Consider the following 20,583-nt stretch of genomic DNA (forward strand, 5'->3'; position numbering starts at 1 on the left):
GCCGACGTTTCTCTCGCCCCGGCGTATGTTTCCCTGCTTTCCGCCTCCTTTTCCTCCTCTCCTGTTTTCCATGCGCGGCGGCGCGCGCGTCGCCGCTATTCGCCAAATTTAGTCACGTGAGGAGCAAAGCAACCAGCTCGTGCGGGAAAGCCGGCGCTACGGCCACGCGCCGAGGCTGAATGCGCAACTCTGCTACCGTAGGTAGCATATACAGGAACTCTAGACGAGAGGACAGAGCTGCGCCACCTATCGGGTAGTACTGGGACGCCATCGATCTGCTTATATTTCCTCACTTCCTACGCATCGGTCTTTTACCCTAAGCTTGAAATTATTCTGACGATGTTATGAGCGACCATTTGTCATAGATAGCGCGTCGATTTGAACTCATCAATACTGCAGAACCTTCAGCCTGGTTGTACGCAGATGGAAGTGTTCTGGGGTTACCGATAGATACCTCCAATGTATTCTTTTGTTGTAAACAGTCACGGACGGTAGCAATGCACTTAGTGAGCGAGCGCACTATCGGCGCCTGCCCTATTTTAGTTGACGGTAATTATGGGCTGTAAAACCGTTTCTGAGGCTCACGAAGCCGCACCAATTTCAATCGAAAGCGCGAGTGCACACGAAAATAAAACAAAAAGGACTACTACGTACCGCAAGGCAAACTGCGCGCAACAGCCTTTAATAGAGAGTTTTAGTAGATCGTTCCCATGATAACGATACCCGATACTCCGCCACCGCCTCCCTTGCGCATGCATAGTATCGTTATCGGAGGTATCGGAACAATCTACTAAAACTCTCTATTGACCGACAGAAAAGATCACAGTCACAATCAGGTAGGAGCCATAGTTGATGCATGTAGTTACCGAACTCTTTCTTGCAGGAGACTAAGAAACCGGTATTTACATAGTATTTCCAACAACAAAATAATAATAAAAAGAAAGTGAGCTAGCACTCTGCTGCTTTTTCGGGGGGGGGGGGGGGGGGGGGGGGGGGGGGGGGGGGGCTCGAACTTTTAATGTAATGAATACAAAACCAAAAGCACTTTGGGCGAGCTGCAATTAATTTGAAGGAATAAATTTAATTTTAAGGAATAAAGACCACGGAGGTCGAAGATACATATACTCTATTTAGAAGGGAGTTGTATGACTTCGTCCTCGGTGTTTCTTTTTCAAAACCTTTACGTGTTCTTTTTTTCGTGTTCTTTTTTTCTCACTTTTTTCAGGCACGCACGCATGCATCACTTGTTCCGAACGCTGCACGTACTTGAGTTTGGTCGGTGTCGCTCAAGTGAGACTAGGGCTTTAGCGCGCGTCGCGCGTTTGTCTTCGGTCAAGCGTTAATGCTTCGGATATAAGACGCACATATTGTTGGGTCTGCACTTCGGACCGCTCGTCGACACTTTGTCGACCGTCTCAAATGAATCGCGTGGGCACACCCGTTTAACGTGGGCCGCCGGGCGGCTGCTGTGCAGCGCGATACTAGGTCTGTGCATTGGGGTCATTATGATACAAGACGCAGTTAAAGCGATAAGTGGGCGTGCGGTGATATATAGCTCAATGTCAACCCCACGCTTTCGGCGCACACTGCAAAACGTTAACTCAGTGAAAGCGACTTGGCAGGAAATGCTTACGTCTAAATCTATCGAAACGGTGTTGTAATTCAGTTCAGATTCTACGCTTATTTTGTGTAACACGAGGTAACCAGGTCTGGTTTCGGTTTCGATTCTCTTTGGCAGCCCTCCTGCCCCCTGGTAGGAAACGTGCGGGTTAGAAGAAAGCAAAACCAAAAGCAAAACGTATTTCGGAGGTCGCCAGTTTTTAAAGTTCGCGTTGTCGGAGGCCGTGAAAGTTTATGTGCCAAGTTCTGAGGTAAGTGGACCCATTTTCCTCGCTCATAAGCGGTCTCGGAAGGTAAGCACTGCACTTGTTGACATTTCGCGCTAATCTGCAAAGGATTAACGTGGTTTGTCGCGTTTTGCCGTTGTTTCTGCGTTCTTTTTTTCTATCCGTGTGCTATCAGCAGACCGTTCGGGTATTTAATTGTCACAACCGAGCATATCACTCTCTGTAGACACCGTTTGATACTAAGTAACCAACCGGAACAAACAGTTTTAGTATGATCGTTCGTCTCTTTCGCTGGGTCTCGAGAAGCGCCAAAGTTGAGTGCTTTCACTGCCGTGGTATCAAGTCGGAGGCACTTTGACAGTCTTTGTACTTAAGCGATCCTTGCAGAAACTTTTGTCACGTACGGCAACAACTCCTCAGTTTTCTCGAAATACCTAAGAAAAGGTAACTGATTCTAATCACAGAATGTGTAATTGTGTGGTTGCAGGATTGGGTCTTCGACCTTATGTTAAAGCATGACAAGTACTCGTCGCTAGCCACGCTTGAACTAATTTAACGCGATTTTATGAAGAGCAAGCGAAGGAAAACCCACTATGGTTGCGCGATCATCTTCTGACCCCCTGAGACGTGAGGTTTTCAAATTCACTCCATGTAAACCAGAGCATCTAAAGCAGGTCGACTGAAGCACGGAGTGGCCTTGAGCGACACACGTGTAAGGATTCGTCTGTCGCACTGACACATAAGCGAAATGTCGTTGGCATTTGGAGCGGTCCACGAGATGATGATTAGTCAGCTCATAGATTGGCTTGTGCTAACCAACATTTACAATAACAACAAAAAGTCAAGCTTGTTTATTTGTATTTTTTTTTTTTTTTCGTGAAGTCGTTTTTTGCAGTTACTGTATTTGTTCACAGCACATCCAGGGAATGAGAGGCTGTGAAAACAGGCAAACTTTATGGTGTGGAAGGCGTGTTGTAACGTGGAAGCGCACAGTTACTGTTGTGTGTTGGCAACCGAGGATATCCAGGGATGCCGGTGAACTGGTGCACGCGCGCATTCACGAGACGTTCTACTGCTCTGGCCCCAACCCGGCCGGTTGTGCCCGCTGTATGCTGTAATGTATATATTATGTAAAGATTAAATACACAACATTGGCGACGAGGATGGGACGCTCTTAGCAGCCGTGGACTCGAGTATGGCCACCAGTGAATTCCCCCTATAGTTTGTTTCACTTTATGTGGGAGCGAAACCAAAGCTAGAGGCACGGGCATGTTGGCCCAAATAATGCTTATGCCACACGAGCATGCTTGTTTGGCAGGTGCGTTGAAACCCCGAAGCTTGCTTTTGCAGCTTTTGCTGCAACCAACCAACACGTTTGAAGTAAAACATAGTATAAACTTTCCACATTCAAAGCCAACTTAGCTTTAAGTTGTCATGTTGTGCATGGGCTTGTGCTGGAACACTTTTCCTGTAGATAAGGGAGCTCTCGCAACTTCTAGCATGGCCCATTCACAAGTCACAACCTAAGTATCTTAGCTTAGTGGATGGTGTAAGATATTCATTAGGTCAGGACAGACATCACGGCAAACGCTGCGAGGCGATCAACCAGAAAGTCCTGTTGGCGCATGCCCGAGTAGCCTAGCTATGCCGACGGCATCATCACTAGCCTATCGGCGTAACCAAAAAAAAGAAAAGTCTCATTACGATGGCGTTTGGACGTGTACTCTTTACGCTCTGTGCATTTGCTCTGATCTCAACGGAGGACGCTAGTTTGAACATTGCATCAGAGATTTCTCCGCTTCAACGCAATAATGAAACCTGTTCTTGTTGCCGTTGGAGTACAAAACTAGGGTCAATGACGAAGCTGTGTCTCAGCAACACGTGTAGCGCAAGTACCATGTTCTACATGACTCGGCACTTCCAGAGAATGACTTTAAAAGCAATCATGTGTCCCATAGTCAAACACGGACAACCGGGCCCGTGACAGTCCACCACTAGCCGTTTATCCAAGATGGTGGCTCTACTTGCAACCAACACGAAGAGAGGATATTAACTGGCTCTGCAACACACTCATGTTCGCACCTTTTGTCTTACACCATGGCTAAGTGGAAGCGAGCTTTTGGTTCATCTGTGTGTGCACTCACTTCCCTTTGAGCCCATCGCTGTTATTCTCCGCATTGCTTCGTCATTCCTCCTTTGTTTGTGCCTCCGCGCGTGGCTTTGCAGGGCCGATGTGCGTGCGGGTGCGAGATGAACGTCGGGGCGGCCTTGCTGCCAGGATGCGAGGCTATCCTTTGCTTCATCAACATCATCCTCCAGCTGGTGTCCCTGCCCCCTTCGCACTGGGGCACCTTTCAGGGACTCACGGAGTTTGGTGAGCACTCGCACAGACCTCCGAGCTCACTCATCGTTGGGACGCTACACTCTAAGAAAAATTTTCTTGCAAGGTTCTTCGACGGCCCCAAGAACTCTTTCAGCTCGTGAAGAATGGTTTCGCCTAAAGCACTATTGCTTCCTGTCGCACTAGGAAGGAGACTGAGCGATGAAGAACTCTTCGGCATCAAAAAAGCAACTGAAAAGAAACCCTTATAGGTTTTACAGCGAAGCTGTTTATGGCTAGGGTCCCGTGGATTTTTCGTGTGCGGCAACAGAAGCGGCATCACGGCTTCTTTACGTCGATTTCCCCGCTAAATTTAGCGGGGAAATTTTTTCGCTGAATTTGGCGGTGAAATTGGCGTCAAGTGACCTCAACACCAATGCAGTTTCCCCACTAAATTTAGCGGGAAAATTGATGTCACGTCTGTGTCGCGTGCTAAACAGCTTCACTGGTCACAGAGTGGAATGACTCATCATTTTTTTTACAAAGAATCCTTTGTGGAGGTGCTTATAATAACTTTTTAGGGTGCCAAATATGGACAAGCCGAAGAACCCCCAGAAATTCTTTTACAACCAGATTTTGTTTTAGAGATTGGACGGAACCTTTGTTTGTTTGTTTGTGATGCCCACCAACAGCTACATGCCTTCCCGGTTCTACATTGCAACACAAACAAAGGTATGTCAACGTAAAGCACTCTAACATCATATACCATATTTTCTGGTTTATAAGCTTAGTACAACCAAAATGAGATATAAAAAACTAATTTTTCCAGTGGTGGGACGGCAGCTTGTTACCATTAAAGTCTAACGCACTTTGTTATTGCTTTTTGTAAATTTGCCGGCCTGCTTTCCCTCATTGCCATTGTCTGTCATCTTTTGTTACTAGTCTATTGTCTAAATTACTAGACTTTTAGCAAAAGTGAAACCTCTAAGTGCAACTGCACGCATGTCCAAAACAATGGTGACGGCCTCGTGACTTCCCAATATCTTTCCCCTCCGGGGGCCCCTCCTCCCCCCACGACCCCCGACAACTCCAGGGTCGGTGCTAGAGCGTGGACACTTCGGCCTGTGGTGGGTGTGTGCGGAGCGGGTGCCATTCTTCTTCGAGGATTGTGACTCCCCATCCAGCCGCCTGTCCCTCACAGGCCTGAGCACAGCGGCCGGCGTCCTGGCTGTGTTCCACCTGCTGGCGCTTCTGGGCTTCCTGCCCCTGGCCTTGATCCGGGTGGTGCAGTTGGCACGCAATCTCGACGAAGGATGCTTCGACGCGCGCTTCATGTGCCTCACCAAGATCACCGTGGCGGTCGTCGCGCGTGAGTTTTAAAATGGTGTCATGGCCGTCTGTTACTTTAATTTTCCTCATGTGGGGGTTTAGACCAGGGGTCCGACTTTGGTCATCGCAAGAGTGAGATGTTTTCTGCCTCTCGCGGAGTGAGTGCAGATGACATTCATAGATGGTTCGTCTGCTAACGGGAGCGAAGAATGCGGTTTGTATGCTACGAAGCATTATTCGCAGACGAAAATGAAACAAGGAAACGTCATAAGTCGTCTGCTAACAGACCGAAAAAAAAGTTGACAATTTGCTACGAACCGAGTGCCGTGGAGAAATGAGATCGGACGGACTGAAATTCTGATCGTCTACTCTTTCACGTCAGAAGCCGTTGACAACCCGCTTTTCTTTTGCAAATTTAAAGTTGTTCCGCTGCCGTACATGAGGTGACATTGACCGGAAGATGACAGAGTACTGAAGAGAATCACATCAGAGGCCGCGAGGCCTCTCTCGATATTCGTATGTTGGTGAGACATTCTCACCAAGATATTGCCCAATTGTGAACTTGCAGACGGGTCAAAAATGTCTTCTGTATTGATTACGCGAAAGCTATGGCATCACGTCAAATCAGCAGCCGAGAACGCTGTCGCTGACCAAAAGCCAAACTGCAGCTCGCGAGACGTGTGCAGTTTCTTGCGTGTCGAAATTAAATTGAAATATGCTTCACTCTGGGATCCCGGTCACACCACGCTGTTGTCTAACCTTGAGGCTGTCCAAAGTCACACTGCATGTTCTATTTCTTCCAACCATGTCATTCTACCGCCAGTGTCTCGTCCATGAAAGCTAACCTACCACTTCCTCTTTTGTCGTGTTTCAAAATATCTAACTGATATAATTGATGTCTTCTTCATAAAATGTGTCGATCTAAACCTGCTCTAAAAGATAAGCTCCTTCTTTCTGCTCCATATATTTCCCCTTGCATTGAACATCAAATGAAAGTCTGAATTCATCCCTGTTGTCGTAGGTGACTACAAAGGGGGGAGGGGAGGGGAGGGGAGAGGAGGGGAGGGGAGAGGAGAGGAGGGGAAGGGAGAGGGGGAAAGGGAGGGAGGGAGGGACATGTTTGTTGGGCTTCAGCAACCCCCCTCCTTGAATACAAAGAAAGATGAGGCCTCCATCCCTTGTTTAACCTCGAGTTCTAAGTATATTGACGTAATAGACTCCACTTTTGCTAAAATTTAGGTGTAGAAGAAGGTAACTTTTTTTTTTCTTTCACTAACAATACTTATTTTATTGCTTTCTCGTGAAAAAAGGAGCTGTCATTCTGTCTCTCCCCTTGTTTTTCCTTGCTTGATGGTGAGTCGTGTTCAGACTCCCTGACCTTACCACATTTCCACGTCTGTCTCACGCGTGCAGTGGTGCTTGCGGTGGTGGTGGTGGTCCTCGGCAGCATGGGCACGGAGCAGCCGAGATTCTACCAGGTGCAGAGAGACTGGGCTTTCTGGATTCAGGTGTGGTGCAGGTTATCTTCCTTTAACAAAGAACGTGCTTAAGGACTGCTTCTCGTGCAACACTCGAGTGTTAACGAAAAACCGTTACACACAGGTCAGAGCAACATAAAGGATACATAGCCAATCGCAGGCGGTGCAGAAGCATACAAAGTATATAGAAGGCATACTTAGTCATAATTAACCATACTTATTGTTAAGCATAATTAAGGGCAAAAGACGAGATTTACAGAGTGGTGCGGCGGGAATCGAACACTGGACCGTCACATCCGCAGCCTCACGCCTCTGTTTGGCGCCATGAGGGTGAGGCAAAGGGGGCGCAAGCAGCTGGACTAAGTGTGATTGGCAGGAGCCTGCAGTAGCAGTCGACCGTCGGGACGCCCAGCCGGCTCCTAATTGACGGAGCGTAGCCTTCCACGTGATCTCACGACGTCACAGGGTAAATCCTGACATACTAACGGATAGCTCAGCAGATGTAGTACGACGTCACAATTTCTCAGGGCAGACAGTAGATGGCATGGCAGGCACGATAAACCTGCCCTCGCAATAAGACATCGCCCCACGTAGCTGACATTACCGCCCGCAGCCTGAGACACGTTCCGCACCAAGCAAAGCGTTCGAAACCACCCGAAGCTCCTCGTAACCAAGCATGACAAAGTGTAAGGCGTGCGCAACAGATTCTATGCTGCCCGATTTCATCAGAATGATCGAAACAAGTTTAATTTTTATATCAACATCAGGGTTCATCTGCTTCAAAGCGCTTTCTAAAGGGATTCATTTTGGGCTCTTCTCAACAGTGCACGTAATTTGCAGAAAAGAATTCGAGGGCTGCCTGATTAGAAAAGAATAAAGATATGGCAAAACAGTTGTATTAACTAGTGACTACCGTAGAATGCCATGCATCTGCGCATTCAACACTAAGCACCCATACCCAAATTTTTAAGATCCGAGAAAATATGCATAGTACATTTATATGTAAAACTGATGACCGGACAAGCGCCCATCCCCCATTTTTTCACGATTATCTCAATTTTGAGTGGGCGCTCGTCCAGTATTTTACGGGATGCATTTGTGCCATTACTCCGGGACATTACAGATGCTGTTCTAGACACGATGTGCTGCAGGGATGTCTCAATAATCTGGTCAGCCCCGTTCCCTCCAAAAAGCGTCCACGGCGTGAGTTGCCCTTGCTAACGAGACAAAATACACATAGTATTTACCCCGTTCGTTCCCCAAAATGTTGCCTATATAGAGAGGTAGCCATATTAACGGGGTCCATATTAATGAGACCTGACAGTACCGTGTTTGCTGACACATCAGTCGACCTACTTTTGAAAGAGTAGAAGCACACTAGTCTTGGGTGAAACTAGTTGCTAGTAACATTTACCGGTAACTAGCTATGTTTTAGTAACTTGTAAGTGTAACCCGTTACTGCTTAGTGAAAATATTGTGTAGCTGTAACAGGGTTACTATTTTTCGAAAATAACTGTGAAGAGTAGCATCGTTACAGTAACTCCTCGTAGGGTACCCTCAAATTGTTCAAATAATCAAGCAGTCCGAAAAAAACGACTTCAGCCTCAATCCCGAATTTCTGCACCCCTTCCCTTCGTACTGGCCACATGCTTGATGTCAATATTAAATTCTCATACAACTTCAGCTGTATGTGGGTCACTTTTCACGTGTTTGTTGATATGGTTGATCACGGTGCCGTGCTTTGTTGGCACCTTCATTGGTGCACACAGCAAATATGAAGTTGGTGCTACTTGGCACTGTCTTTAGACAATGTTTAGCCCACCCAGCTTACTTCAATACCATTGGACAAAAAACTCAACTCAAACACTCACTCAAACAGCTTAAGAATGGCAGACTGCTGAACTTCTTGGGGTCACACTCGAAAAGCGCAACATAAGAAGAACAAACGGCGGCCATGTTGGCTATAGCGGAACCAGAAAGCCCGACTGTAACCTCAATTCAGCTTCTTTACTGCACAATATGTGGTATCGAGGCTACAAGTCAAAACCAGAACAACCGAAAATGCTGGTGATTAAGCTCACTGCATTATCGTGGTGGCTGTTTCATGGCTGTAAACGGAGAAAATTACACAAATTGTGTCCGAAATATCGAGCAACAAGCTTTATTGTGTCCAAAATTTCGGTCTACGTTCTACATTAACTCTATGGGGTAAGTGACAGTTCAGCGAAAGTGTCCGAATAATTGGACATGTCCAAAACAGTGGTGTCCAAAAATCAGTCAGCGACTGTATGTGCAAAAATATTGCAGAAAACAACAACCAAATCATCTCGCAACTCGTAAGCGAGTCCCAAGTCCTGATACTGAAGGGCACATCAAAAACTGCCGCAGAAACCGTCCGAAGCAGGAGAGAAAAAAGATTAAAATTAAAAGGAAATAAATTTTGGGTGACCCTGCTCAGCCAAGCTGTTCCTATTAACTGGGAGGATGGGGAGGTTTTTGTCCATACCTGCTGTGTACTGTACATCGGCCACAGCGCACGCAGCTGTAACAAAGCACGGCATCTCTATAGCGTTTCTCTTTTCTTCGTCCGGCGGAGGGAGCGAGTACTTTTTGTGGAGGACAGTTTTTGGTGATGGTCGCCCCAAACGCCCACAGGCTTGCAGCACAGCCGATTTTCCAAAGCTCGTCATTTTGCCGCCAAGCATACGTTTCCTTCCCCTCTAATTTGAATCCTCCAACCCCCAGACGCATTCTTGCGGGGTCGCGACCTTAGGCCTATTTGCTCTCCCTTCCCTTTTTTTTCCAACCAAATTACTGGCCTTGCCTCCCATCACCCATTTGTTGTCCCCTATTGCTCTGCTTCTCGAGTCCCGTCACTTGAGAAAGAGTATTCGCTGAAAGCTTGGCATCAGTTGATTTATAGATATTCACGTCGTGGGATTTCTGGGTGGCCTCTTCTAGTTGGGGTGGTGAGATGGAGGGGCTCAAACGTGTCCGATCTGGTGAGGAATATCGTATAATCGCGTGTAAGGGCCGCACCCCCGTAATTAGGGCAAAATATTTTAAAAGTAAGTTAGAGAAATTATTCGTGTAAGCGCCGCACCCCCTTGTTTTTGAGGCACGCCGACTGTAATGTATGAAAGTTTATGAATATATATCACTAGGTGGCGCTAGCCACCACCCGAGCACGTAGCGGCACGTCTCCGCATCCCCAATATTTGCTCTCCACTCATCCGTATCACCGTATGGCACAATGGCTGCCAACCTCGATCGTGGTCGGCCGCACCGTCGGGATGCGTTTGTGTTGCGGCCGGAAGACAATGAGAAAAGATAAAGGATATGTCAGCTTCCATGGCAAGCGCGAGGAATGAAGATTCAGCGGGCTCGGCTCGCGCGTGCACTCAGGTTTCTGAACGCCACTGTACACTCTGGGGAGGTTTTTTTTTGTTCTTCGATTCGCTTCAAAGTATCGTGATTTGTCTGCCTTTTCGCGCAATCAGAGCTATGGGCAAGTACCACTTCAACAGTCATACAGGATTCAAGTCGAAAGTTGCCACGTATTGCGCAGTATGTAAACTAATTAAATCCAACTGATGATTCAGCCTGGATTCCGGAGTGAAGGCGTTTTTGACCAGTGCAGCCGAGCGCGCTCATGTACGTTCATTTCAAAATGTGGATACAGATTTTTTATTTTTTTTTTTATCCAATCTTGCAAATTTGCCCTCAAATCGGGAAAAAATAGTGCGGCCCTTACACGAGTTTATACGGTAGTCTGAGAAAAGATTGCAACAGCCGTTAGGAATTCTACACGCAGTGGTTGTTCGTGCCTCGATCAGTGCTGCTCTTGCACTGCTGCCGTGTTTAGCGGATTCGACGGTGGAATGTTGCCGCTACATTTGTCCTCTAGTTTTCAAGAGAAGCTTTGTGTTTCAAGAAAGATTGTGCGCACACAGTAGAGAACAATTCGACTGACGAGTGGATTGGAGTGGCATAAGGAAACATCTACTAAGCTTATTGCAAGGTGTGACTTATATTATTATTATTATTATTGATATCACATTTGTATGTTTTTAATTGCTTCCGTCCCATTTCGCCTCACCAGAGAAATTCAAAGTTAGAATATATTGATTTTAAGATTGCACCATGATTGGATATACCCAAGATCTAGACGCATACTGTTGCATTCGTATATTCCTTATGGTAGTTGCGCTTATTTTGACGTTCTTCATGGATCATCAGCAGGTTTGGTGTACCTGCTAGCATAAAATTATGAAAAACAAGTTGCTTGTAATTTTGGTAAAGAAGAAACTATATTTGGGCATTTACCCCAATACTAAACTATAACACTATTGAGAATTTACCCGAATACTTTCTTTAATTAAGATCTTGTGAAAAATCTATGCTAATTTAAAGGGGCAGTGCAACGATGTTCAGGCTTTGGCCAATTAACTGCGGAAATTAATCTGCGTCACCTATAAAACGAAAAACCGAAAGCCGCATTTTCTTGCGAGCGCTAGTTCTTATTTAAAAAAATGAAACCCATCGAAGGACAAAGTGCATCTCAACTCTCCACGCTGACTTTCGAGTGACGTCTTTGGGGGTTCACGTGGTTTCCCCTTGGGCCCTCTCTTCAGAGACCTCAGCCACTTCCTCCGCGATTGTCGACTTTCAAAGGATTAGCCTCGTCGAAGGTCGCGGCGGGCGATGGACACAAAGGACGGTTCGCCACGGGGCTGACGGCGAGAGTAGCAGCGGAGGGGGACAGGGTTTGTTGACTTCCGCGTATCCCCCAGAGACGCCGTCATTTTAGTTCTTGTGGCCGCCACCGGTGGCTGCAGATCGGCAAATAATTCGTTTTTTGCCTAGCGATTACGCAGCAGAATAGCCGTTTTTGGGGGGAAGGTGACGCGTTTTTGGTCACTTGGGCTTGTATGAACAATATAAAACATGCAAACTGGCAATTCTTTCAACATTAAAACCGTTGCCCTGCCCCTTCAAAGGCATATTAAGGAAGGTTACTCTTGAATGTTTTCTAATATGTTTTGTAAAGTAATGACAACATATTGGCATTACTTTAGCAAAGTAACTGTAACTGCAACAAGTTACACTTTCATTTTTGTAACTGTAACTGTAGCATGATTACATTTCCCCCCCAGGTAACTGTAACTCTAACACTTACATTTTAGCAGTAACGTGCCCACGACTGGTGCGTGCTCACAGTCTGCACTTGTACGTATTTTGAGGTGCGTTTTTGACCTTGCATATTCTCTTGTTGGATGCAGCCACAAACAGTAAGGTCTCGTTGCTCAAGGGCAATTTTTGTGTGTGAGTGTCTGGCTCTTGGTACTTATTTTTTATGTTTACTTTTTCTTTGGCAATTTTTCATGCGGTTTCGTACACCGAAATGAAAACCCACTGGTTGTTTTTTGATGGTGAAAATTATCGCTATTAATTATACTGTGATGGAAGGAACGTAGTGAATGCTAAGGCACTGCTAGTCTTTGAATTGAAAAGCTTCTATAGTTTTTTTATCAGGAAAGTCTCAGTGGAGAAGGCATTTTCTTCCAAGCTATTTCCCGTTTTCTGGAGTCAGTCAATAGAATATCTCGATATTATTGGAGTTGTTGCTTCATTGATGTTCCGTAAACCAAGAAAGTTGAGTGAATTTATTCTTTGGATTTTTTTAATGACTGTTATAGAACTCTTTCGTTTACATTTGTCCCCAGCCACGTTCACACACTCAAATTTGGATTGGAACGAGTAAAAAAAAAATTTGGAACAGGTAAACGAATAGGACAATTCAAAACAAGAATGAGTGACAGTCGAAATTATAACACAAACACTTCCCAGTTGCATGGCGAGAGCAAAATGATGTTCTCCCCCATCCCAGAAGTTCCGCAATTCAAGACGCCTGCGTGGGAAAGGTCTATATCCCGACTACTAAGATCACTATGCTACTCTAAGCTTTGAGCGAGCTCTTGCATTAAGGTTGAACGCCAGTACAGACATCGAACCACGCAGCACTTCTTTCACTGACGTTGGCGACGGACGGCAAGCAGCGTGTCTTGTGCCATCTCCCCCTCTGCCGACCCTCCGCAGGTGGTTATTCTGGTGATCGACATCTTCCTGGTGCTGATCTGTGCCCTCGAGAACATCCAGTTTTGGCGACTGCAGACGATGCGCGAAGCGGCCACCGCGTCCTCGAGCTACCGCGAAGGCGACGACTTCTCCGAGACCTACAGCAACCCAAACTTCGACCGCGGGCCGCCAGCACCTTATCCGGCCCAGGTGCCTCAAGAGCGCCAGCCGGCTGGCAGCCAGCCGCCCTACGAGCCGCAGCCGACATACGACTCGCAGCCAACGTACAACCCCCAGCCGACGTACGGCGCGCAACGGGACGATGACGACGAAAACGGGTCGACAGCCATGCTGCCGCCGCCGCCGCCACCGCCCCCTCTGGAGGGTAACGGGACGGACGGCATTGTGAGTTCGGGGAGCCGTACGGTGATATCGGTGAACAATGGCGCCGACCTCACGTACCAGAACCCGACGTTTGAGGAGAGGTCGCCCACCCAGCGACGAAGGCCCAACGGAGAGCCACGCTACGGGAATGTGTAGTGGCGCGCCATGGACTGGAACTGGTGTCGGGGGCGGTTTTCGGGCTGTCGGTGCCATGAGGCGCGAGCCGGAGTCGCACCGCTAATACGTCGTACAAAAGACGAGGCGTTCACTGCAGACACAATGACACATTTATCCGCAAACACATGTCGAGCATGTTTGGAGCGCGTTTCCTTCGTACATTTAGATTCTTCAGACATAACTGCAGACGATTTTTGTATTGTCAATGTGACTGCACCGTCACACATGTAAGAGGCACGCCTCAGACATTGTCTGCAAACTTTTGTATGATGCATAAGCTGTGTTACCATGGCTTTACGGTGTGCTCATCACGCGGGACAACGTATTCATGCATTCGCCTACACGTAGCATGTGGTGCGGCGTTATGTCGGAAATGAGGAACACAAAAAAGAAAAGCGGGTAGGAGGGACTCGCGAAAAGGTGCCTCATCAGGAATTCCAGGATGGCAGGCGACGTAGCTCGTTAGGAGCACTTCTTTACCCCGTTTGAACTTACAGTGGAATTCGATGGGTGCTACGAGCTGTCGAAGCCGATCCCACGCTGTGCGAGTGTTGTGTGACCTTTAGGAGGGGAGCAGAGATCCGCAGGGTGCGCAGTCACGCGACACCTTCGTGGCGCCGGGTCGGCTAGGATGGCTAGTAGCGTTCGCTGCGGTTCATTGTATGGCGATGCGGAGTACAGAGAATGTGGGCTTTCATTTCGAGTTTTCCCGGGAGCTAGCCTTTCTCGCAGCAAGTTATAGGGAGGTGCCTTAGTCCAGCTTGGTCTGCCGTAATGAAAAGGACTGCTAGCCGTCTTCGATTTGGGCCAGGTCGGTAACGATTGAAGACTGTGAAAGTGGGCGGTCAGGAGTTGGTCAGTAGGCCATGCAGAGGTATTTAGGCTTACACCGACACTTCCAAAGCTGAGCGACTTTTTGACTTGGATGCCTCCCGAGATCTGGCAGGTTCGCCGAACATTGTTGCATGTCCCGTGATGAATGCCTCTAAAACTTCTATACCTCCTGAAGTTGGGCAGTGCAGACACATAGGTGTCCAAGTTGGAGAAGTTTAAATTTCAGAAGAAAAAAAAAATATAGGAGCCCAAAAAGAAGGAAAGAGTGACTTGGTGGTGGTCTCGGGCAGTGGGGTGTCTTTGCCTGGCTGCCTTTGAGGAAGAAGCACATCTAGTGAAACTCCTGGTTGAGGCAGTTTCAGCACTTCTCTTCCACACTATCAACCACTATACATTCTGCCCTCAAAAGGCTTTGCGTGACAGGCCATCATGGGCGCATCCTGCTGTCTGTACAAACATGAAGGTCAAGGATGGTTACAATCTCGTTGCCAGAGGTAGGTTTTGATAGCCGTGGGTGTTCACGCATGGAGGATGAAGATTATGCGACAATAAAAAGCCCAGAGGAAGGAAAGCTTAGGGCTTTACGACTGCAGGACGTGCAAAACAGTTTGACAGTCTTCGACTATCGTGCCCATACGGTCGGTGTGACACATGGCACTCGAAAGATGGTAAGGTAGCTGAAGCCGATAAGGCGGCCGAGGGCAAACTCTGAATGTTCCCAGAGTACCACATTTCATTTCTCTGGCCTTGACAGCAACGGACCTTCCTTGGTTGGCTCCTTACGTTAGCATTTACAGCTGCAATTTTGATATTGGCCGGGCATACTTGGCACAATTTGTTTTGGGACAGCCGATACGAACAACGGCTCCAATCATTTTGGGCAATAGCCCCTGACGAGCCTTGGCTGTTGGTTGCTCTGGCTGTTCCTGTAGCCTGGGTGCAATTTCACTGGCAAGAATTGGAATGGTGGCGCACGCAGGGGTGGCGCAAAATGGCTTCTGTTTGGGAAAAGAGTGGTGTGTCATACAAGCCATGTAACATTTCTCTTCGTAGATCATACATAACACTTTGAATACTTACGAAATGGACACAGGCTTACTGTGTTTGCCTGAACCTGATTTAGAGTCATCCAATGTATTTCGGGACCTCTGTATTTTTGTCCTCAGAGTCACCTTTTAAGCCCGGTAACGAAAAACATACAAAGTTGGGATGCCTGCACAGGCCTTTTATAGTTTTTCCTTTCTTCAAAATCTGTGATGTGTCTTGTATGTTGCTTGTAAAGGCATGTTGTGCCGTGCCTTAAAGGCTGGTTCGCACATCTTTGCTTGACTACAATCGACTGCCCCACAACCGATTTGCCTCTTGTAACTGTTTGCATCCGGCTGTGCAGTAGTGCATCCGATCATAAAGGCTCACAAGAGGCTTAAAAACCAGTTGTGGTGCAGTCAGTCATAGTCAAATGCAGGTGTGTGTAAACTATCCTCTAGTGTGCACAATGTTGTTGCACACTGTTGATAAAAGTGCAAGTCATGTCATCTGGTCGTAAAAAACCTGAGAAAACATTGTCTTTTCTGGCTGTGCCCTGCAGATGCACGTGCATCTGCAGGGCACAGCCAGAAAGGACATGTGTTTTTATTTGTACTTGCAGGTACAAATAAAACAAACAATGCCGAGTGATCGATGTATTACGTCAAGTTGGATGTGTCAAAATGCGTCTTTTTGGAGTACATTGTTTGCTAGAATGGCTCTTGCATCGATTTTATGTTTTCAAGTTGTCCCTGTGTTTTATATGAGGCTCGTTATTTCATGTTCCATTCACTTGCCCATCCTTCACCTCTTTCTAATATTATTGAAACACAGTCATGTGTCGTTAATGTGGATACCTCACTGTACAGACCAAATTTTTAGGGACAAACCAGGTAAATACATGTATTTTTGTGTCATTGTTATGGACGGCTCACATTATGGACAATATTTTGGAAGAATGGGGGTTTCCATATTAGCAAGACATGACCCTTTGATGCCTTATCAATGGTTCTTAGTCTTGTTCCTTTGGTAAGAATAGGGTCAATTCCCTGCTGTAATCTTTTATACTCGTGACATTCCCATTTTAATCGAGTAGGTCTTTGCTACTTCCACTGCCTTCCTTTTCGAGGTCTCCGACATGTTTTACGGCCACATTCAAAGTTTACAATGAGCCCAGATTTAGAATTTGTTTTTACATCAGTGTCTCGTCGTTTTTTATGATGCACTGTACAGAGTTTTTCTGATGATGTACAACACCGGTATAAGGCCATACGGGGTTTGGTTACCTCATATATTGTTTATATGGTTAAGTAATGTCATTGTCTTTGTGCTCGGATGTGCCAGCCAGATGTAGTTATTATTTACGAGTTGTGACTACTTTCTATTCAAGAGTTGCATGCAGGGCTAGTCAGCATGACGCGTTGTCTGAGCCAAACATGGTAATGCAACAGCTCTGCTGCTATATAAGGAAGAGAGCAGCTCAACGATATACGAGGTCACATGTACAGAAGACTGTCTATTCCGTATGTAATCTCGAAGTGTGAATGAAACCGGTGTATTTATATAGGTAGTATGGCATAAGATGTTCTTGACATTATTTTTTTTTTTTTGCAGCCGATTTACTTTGTTTTTTACATTGTTGTGCAGAGTGTTGTGGTTGTTTTCTGTTTGTACATGACTTGCTTCTCTTGAGTTTGGTTTTGACAAGTGAAATCTAGCATGATGATCGAATTTACTGTATTTGAATCAGCATTTGTCATGTCTGCGCACCTGTGCTCGTTTTCACAAATTTTGCCCGCCTCCTTTTTTTTCTATATGGTCTCCACTTTTTACCTTTTCCCGACATGGTGCCCCTCGCAGATTAGGGGAGGGCGGCACCAAGAGGATTACAGTGGTGTTATTGCTGTGCGATTTGCGCCAAAGCACTTACCCTGCTACATTTTGCCAAAATGGGAGGAATTTGCACCACCATTACGCGAAAACTTATTTTCGCTTTGTTAAGACAGGGAATATAATAAACCAGGACCCTACTACATGGCCAGATGGTTACTGTAGACTTGTGCGACTTTCCAAAACCCTCGGTTATCGCCTCAAATAACACCATATTCCACTTGATTTCTAATATCAAACATTTACAGTGTTCGGAAGTTTGGCAATATTTATCATGGCACCGTAGCAGCCGCCATTACTCCGTACCATTCCTGTGCCTGTACTTTCTGCAGCATACATTTTTTCACTATCGAATTTGTTCTTTTCGGCAAGGCTTGCCACGAAGAAGAAATTAGATGGTACAAAATATATGCTGCAGAAGGTACGGGCGCCTGAGCGTGGTCCGGAGCAATGGCGACTGGTGTGACGTCAATGCAGAGTGGTGCGCGTGAACGCGCACCACTCTGCATTAGTTTTATAAGAACTATACCTTGTGCAGGGTTCGAACTATGCCCAAAAGCTTACTTTTGCTTGACTTGGCAGCCGGTAAGATAGAAGTTCGTTTTTCATTAAACTTGCCGAGCCTTCCATCCCCTGTTAAAAGAGAAAGAGGGAGAGAGAAGACATCTTTAATAGTCCCGAGTATAGGGTGTCAAGGGAGCATCCACGATGAGGCCACTAAAAAAAAAATGCCTACCACCTTTTGGCAGCATGAAAGATTACAAAATTGATATATAAACCATTTTTAAAGGTATACACTAAAAACAGTTCCAGAATTGTTATAAACATTCTGTTCGCATTCGCTGGGGCTCGATAGGCCGTCCAGTGGGTTAATAACCCGGTATATTCAACTTCGTCAGTAAGTTATAACTTTGGTTGTCCTTTTTCGTACCAATTTCTGGCTCAACTATATTTGGTAAAAATGGTGTTCAAAGTTCACCTGTTAACATCTTCCTTCGTGCATTGTTTTCACTCTGGTGGGTTGTTTCATTTTAACGTGTCCTAAATAAAAATATATCCGATTGCTGTTTTTTAGCGCCTGACTTTTTTTACTGCAAATCGATTAACTCCCGATTTAAAGAGTAGTCTTTCGTGTAATTGTGACTTGTACTAGTTTATTTCTTAAGCAAGAATATTCTTTCTCTTTTTTTTTTAGTCCTGATGGTAGCATATCCTTGTAAAGTAACTTTGTGAAATATTTTACCCTCTACTTATGGGCCATGCCGACTGCGCGTTGCCGCAAAAATGTGTACCTTCACTTTTCCGCATTAAAAAGTTTTTTTTCTTTTTGTGTTATTTTAAGGAAATTATGTATTTCATTGAAATTTGAGCGAGTTGGTTCGGCATTATGAAATATTTCGCATCTCAGTCGCTTCCAGCCGCTTTAAAACGACCCCTCATGCAGCCAAAGTTTGGCAATCTCTGTAAAACACTTGAAAAAAAAAAAAGAAAGGACAAGTGTTTTTTACGACACCCTTTACCTTTTCCACTTTAGTGGAGCGAACTCTGGAGATAAGGAAATCACCAATCATGACGAGCAGAAGGTTTTGTGGAAGAGGTTTGTCATGCTCTTTTTCACTTGCGACAGTTCGCAACATCACCACGGGATGGCGCCACAGCCCCACTAGTGGTGAAAACTGGCTAGGGAACACCTGCGAGTGCCGACAGATGGGGGGCGGGGCGCGGGTGCGCCAGGCCGCATCGCATCCCACTATGAACAAATTCAGCTTCTCCGCTAGGTTTAGCTAGACAGCGGACGTCACGTGACCACAACACTAATTCAATTTCCCGCTAAAGTTAGCGGGGAAACTGAATTGGTAGAGGTCATGTGACGTCAGTTTTACCGCTAAATTTAGCGGGGAAACTGAATGCGCAGTGTTGCATTATGGGATATCACAGACCTAAACACCAGTTCAGTTTCTTCGCTAAATATGGAGCGAAATTGAGTTGGTGTATAGGCCTGTGATGCCCCATAATGCGACGCGCGCGGTTACCCCGACGCCGTTATACACGGAAATAGCCGCCTAAGAGCTGTGATCTAAAAGAGACATTACTCTTTGCCTAGAACTTGGTAAATACGCACTAACAGTATTCCTTAAATCCGGCAGTATTATCAGTATTCGAAATCTGTTTGGGAGGGGCAGGAATATCCGTTGAGTGCGCTTCTTAGCAAGCCCTGGTGCGCTGCGGTGAAGCAACTTCCGCGGAAGGGATTCCGCGTCCCTGCGCATCTCGCTTCGCTGCAGTGCAGCTGCGTGCTTGGGGGGAAAAAAAACCCTTCAGAGCGGGATGGTGCACGCTCGCGCGTTGGATAAGAACAAAATCGGAATAGGGTCAATGTCGGTATAACCATAGGCGCCGACTACGGGGGGGCCCCAGAAATTTCCTGGAAGAGGCAGAGCAACCCCCCCCCCCCCCCCCTCCCCCCACCAAGTCAGCGATTTGCAAAAGAAAACATGATTAGCTAAATAAATACCTAACATTTAATAATTTACTTTTAAGTTAGTGAAAATTAACGTATGGGTCCGATTAGAAACTTACTGAGCGTCATCGGAACCCTAACTCGGTCAATTTTGGGACGACTTGAAGCACCTTGGAAGCGTGGGGGCGGCGGCCCGGCGTTGTGCAGCAGGCGCACAACATGGCGCAAGGACGGCTGCAAAAAAACATGAATGATAATGATATCATCCGCGTCATCGCAGTGTTCTTTTCAGCGAAAAAAAATAAACTACGCATTTCCGAACGCACAATCTCCGCCCAAATCATAACGCTCCGGACCGGATCCCAAGGTTTCAGAACAAACAGACCTTATTCGAAATATTTTTTTTTTTTTTTTAACTTTTAGTGGGAAAATGTTGCCCGTTCTTGGAAGTTTGTGCCATTTCCAACGCCATGTACTGTTTGCGCCATTCAACCGACGGAGCGTATTCGTATACGCTCCGTCGGTCGCCATTTTCGGATTGAAAATTTTCAGAAATCGCTGATAAAATTTTAATAAGAAAGCTGTTTATCGGGAAGCTTTGATGAATTTAACAACTGTACTCTGCGCGACAGTGTTAACCCGAACACAAAATCAGCCTCCTCTTCAAATTTTACGTAATTTTTTTTTTTTTTTTTTTTACTGTTTAGGTTAGTGTTCTATGAGCACTTCAAATGTCTGCTTCCTGCGCAGGGGTTGCGG

The 20,583-nt window shown here is 46.3% G+C and overlaps 1 protein-coding gene across 1 annotated transcript; it reads left to right on the plus strand.

Moving 5' to 3' along the window:
- Nucleotides 1-1,551: 1,551 nt before the first annotated feature.
- Nucleotides 1,552-18,698, plus strand: LOC8030481. Its single transcript, XM_029992396.4, has 5 exons — nt 1,552-1,871; nt 4,074-4,221; nt 5,261-5,536; nt 6,910-7,004; nt 13,074-18,698. Exons 2-5 carry the CDS (start codon nt 4,098-4,100, stop codon nt 13,590-13,592), a joined length of 1,014 nt encoding a protein of 337 aa, XP_029848256.2. The 5' UTR covers nt 1,552-1,871; nt 4,074-4,097; the 3' UTR covers nt 13,593-18,698.
- Nucleotides 18,699-20,583: the final 1,885 nt, after the last annotated feature.

This window comes from Ixodes scapularis, unplaced genomic scaffold (genome assembly GCF_016920785.2).
Source record: "Ixodes scapularis isolate PalLabHiFi unplaced genomic scaffold, ASM1692078v2 PGA_scaffold4__175_contigs__length_147842914, whole genome shotgun sequence".
Lineage (NCBI taxonomy): Eukaryota > Metazoa > Arthropoda > Arachnida > Ixodida > Ixodidae > Ixodes > Ixodes scapularis.

What these genes read in the sequence shown, in the direction of transcription:
- LOC8030481 (XM_029992396.4), top strand. Translation starts at nt 4,098, where the DNA reads ATGAACGTCGGGGCGGCCTTGCTGCCAGGATGCGAGGCTATCCTTTGC. An exon ending in TCAGGGACTCACGGAGTTTG is followed by an intron (nt 4,222 to 5,260) that starts GTGAGCACTCGC and finishes CGACAACTCCAG; the next exon opens with GGTCGGTGCTAGAGCGTGGA. An exon ending in CACCGTGGCGGTCGTCGCGC is followed by an intron (nt 5,537 to 6,909) that starts GTGAGTTTTAAA and finishes TCACGCGTGCAG; the next exon opens with TGGTGCTTGCGGTGGTGGTG.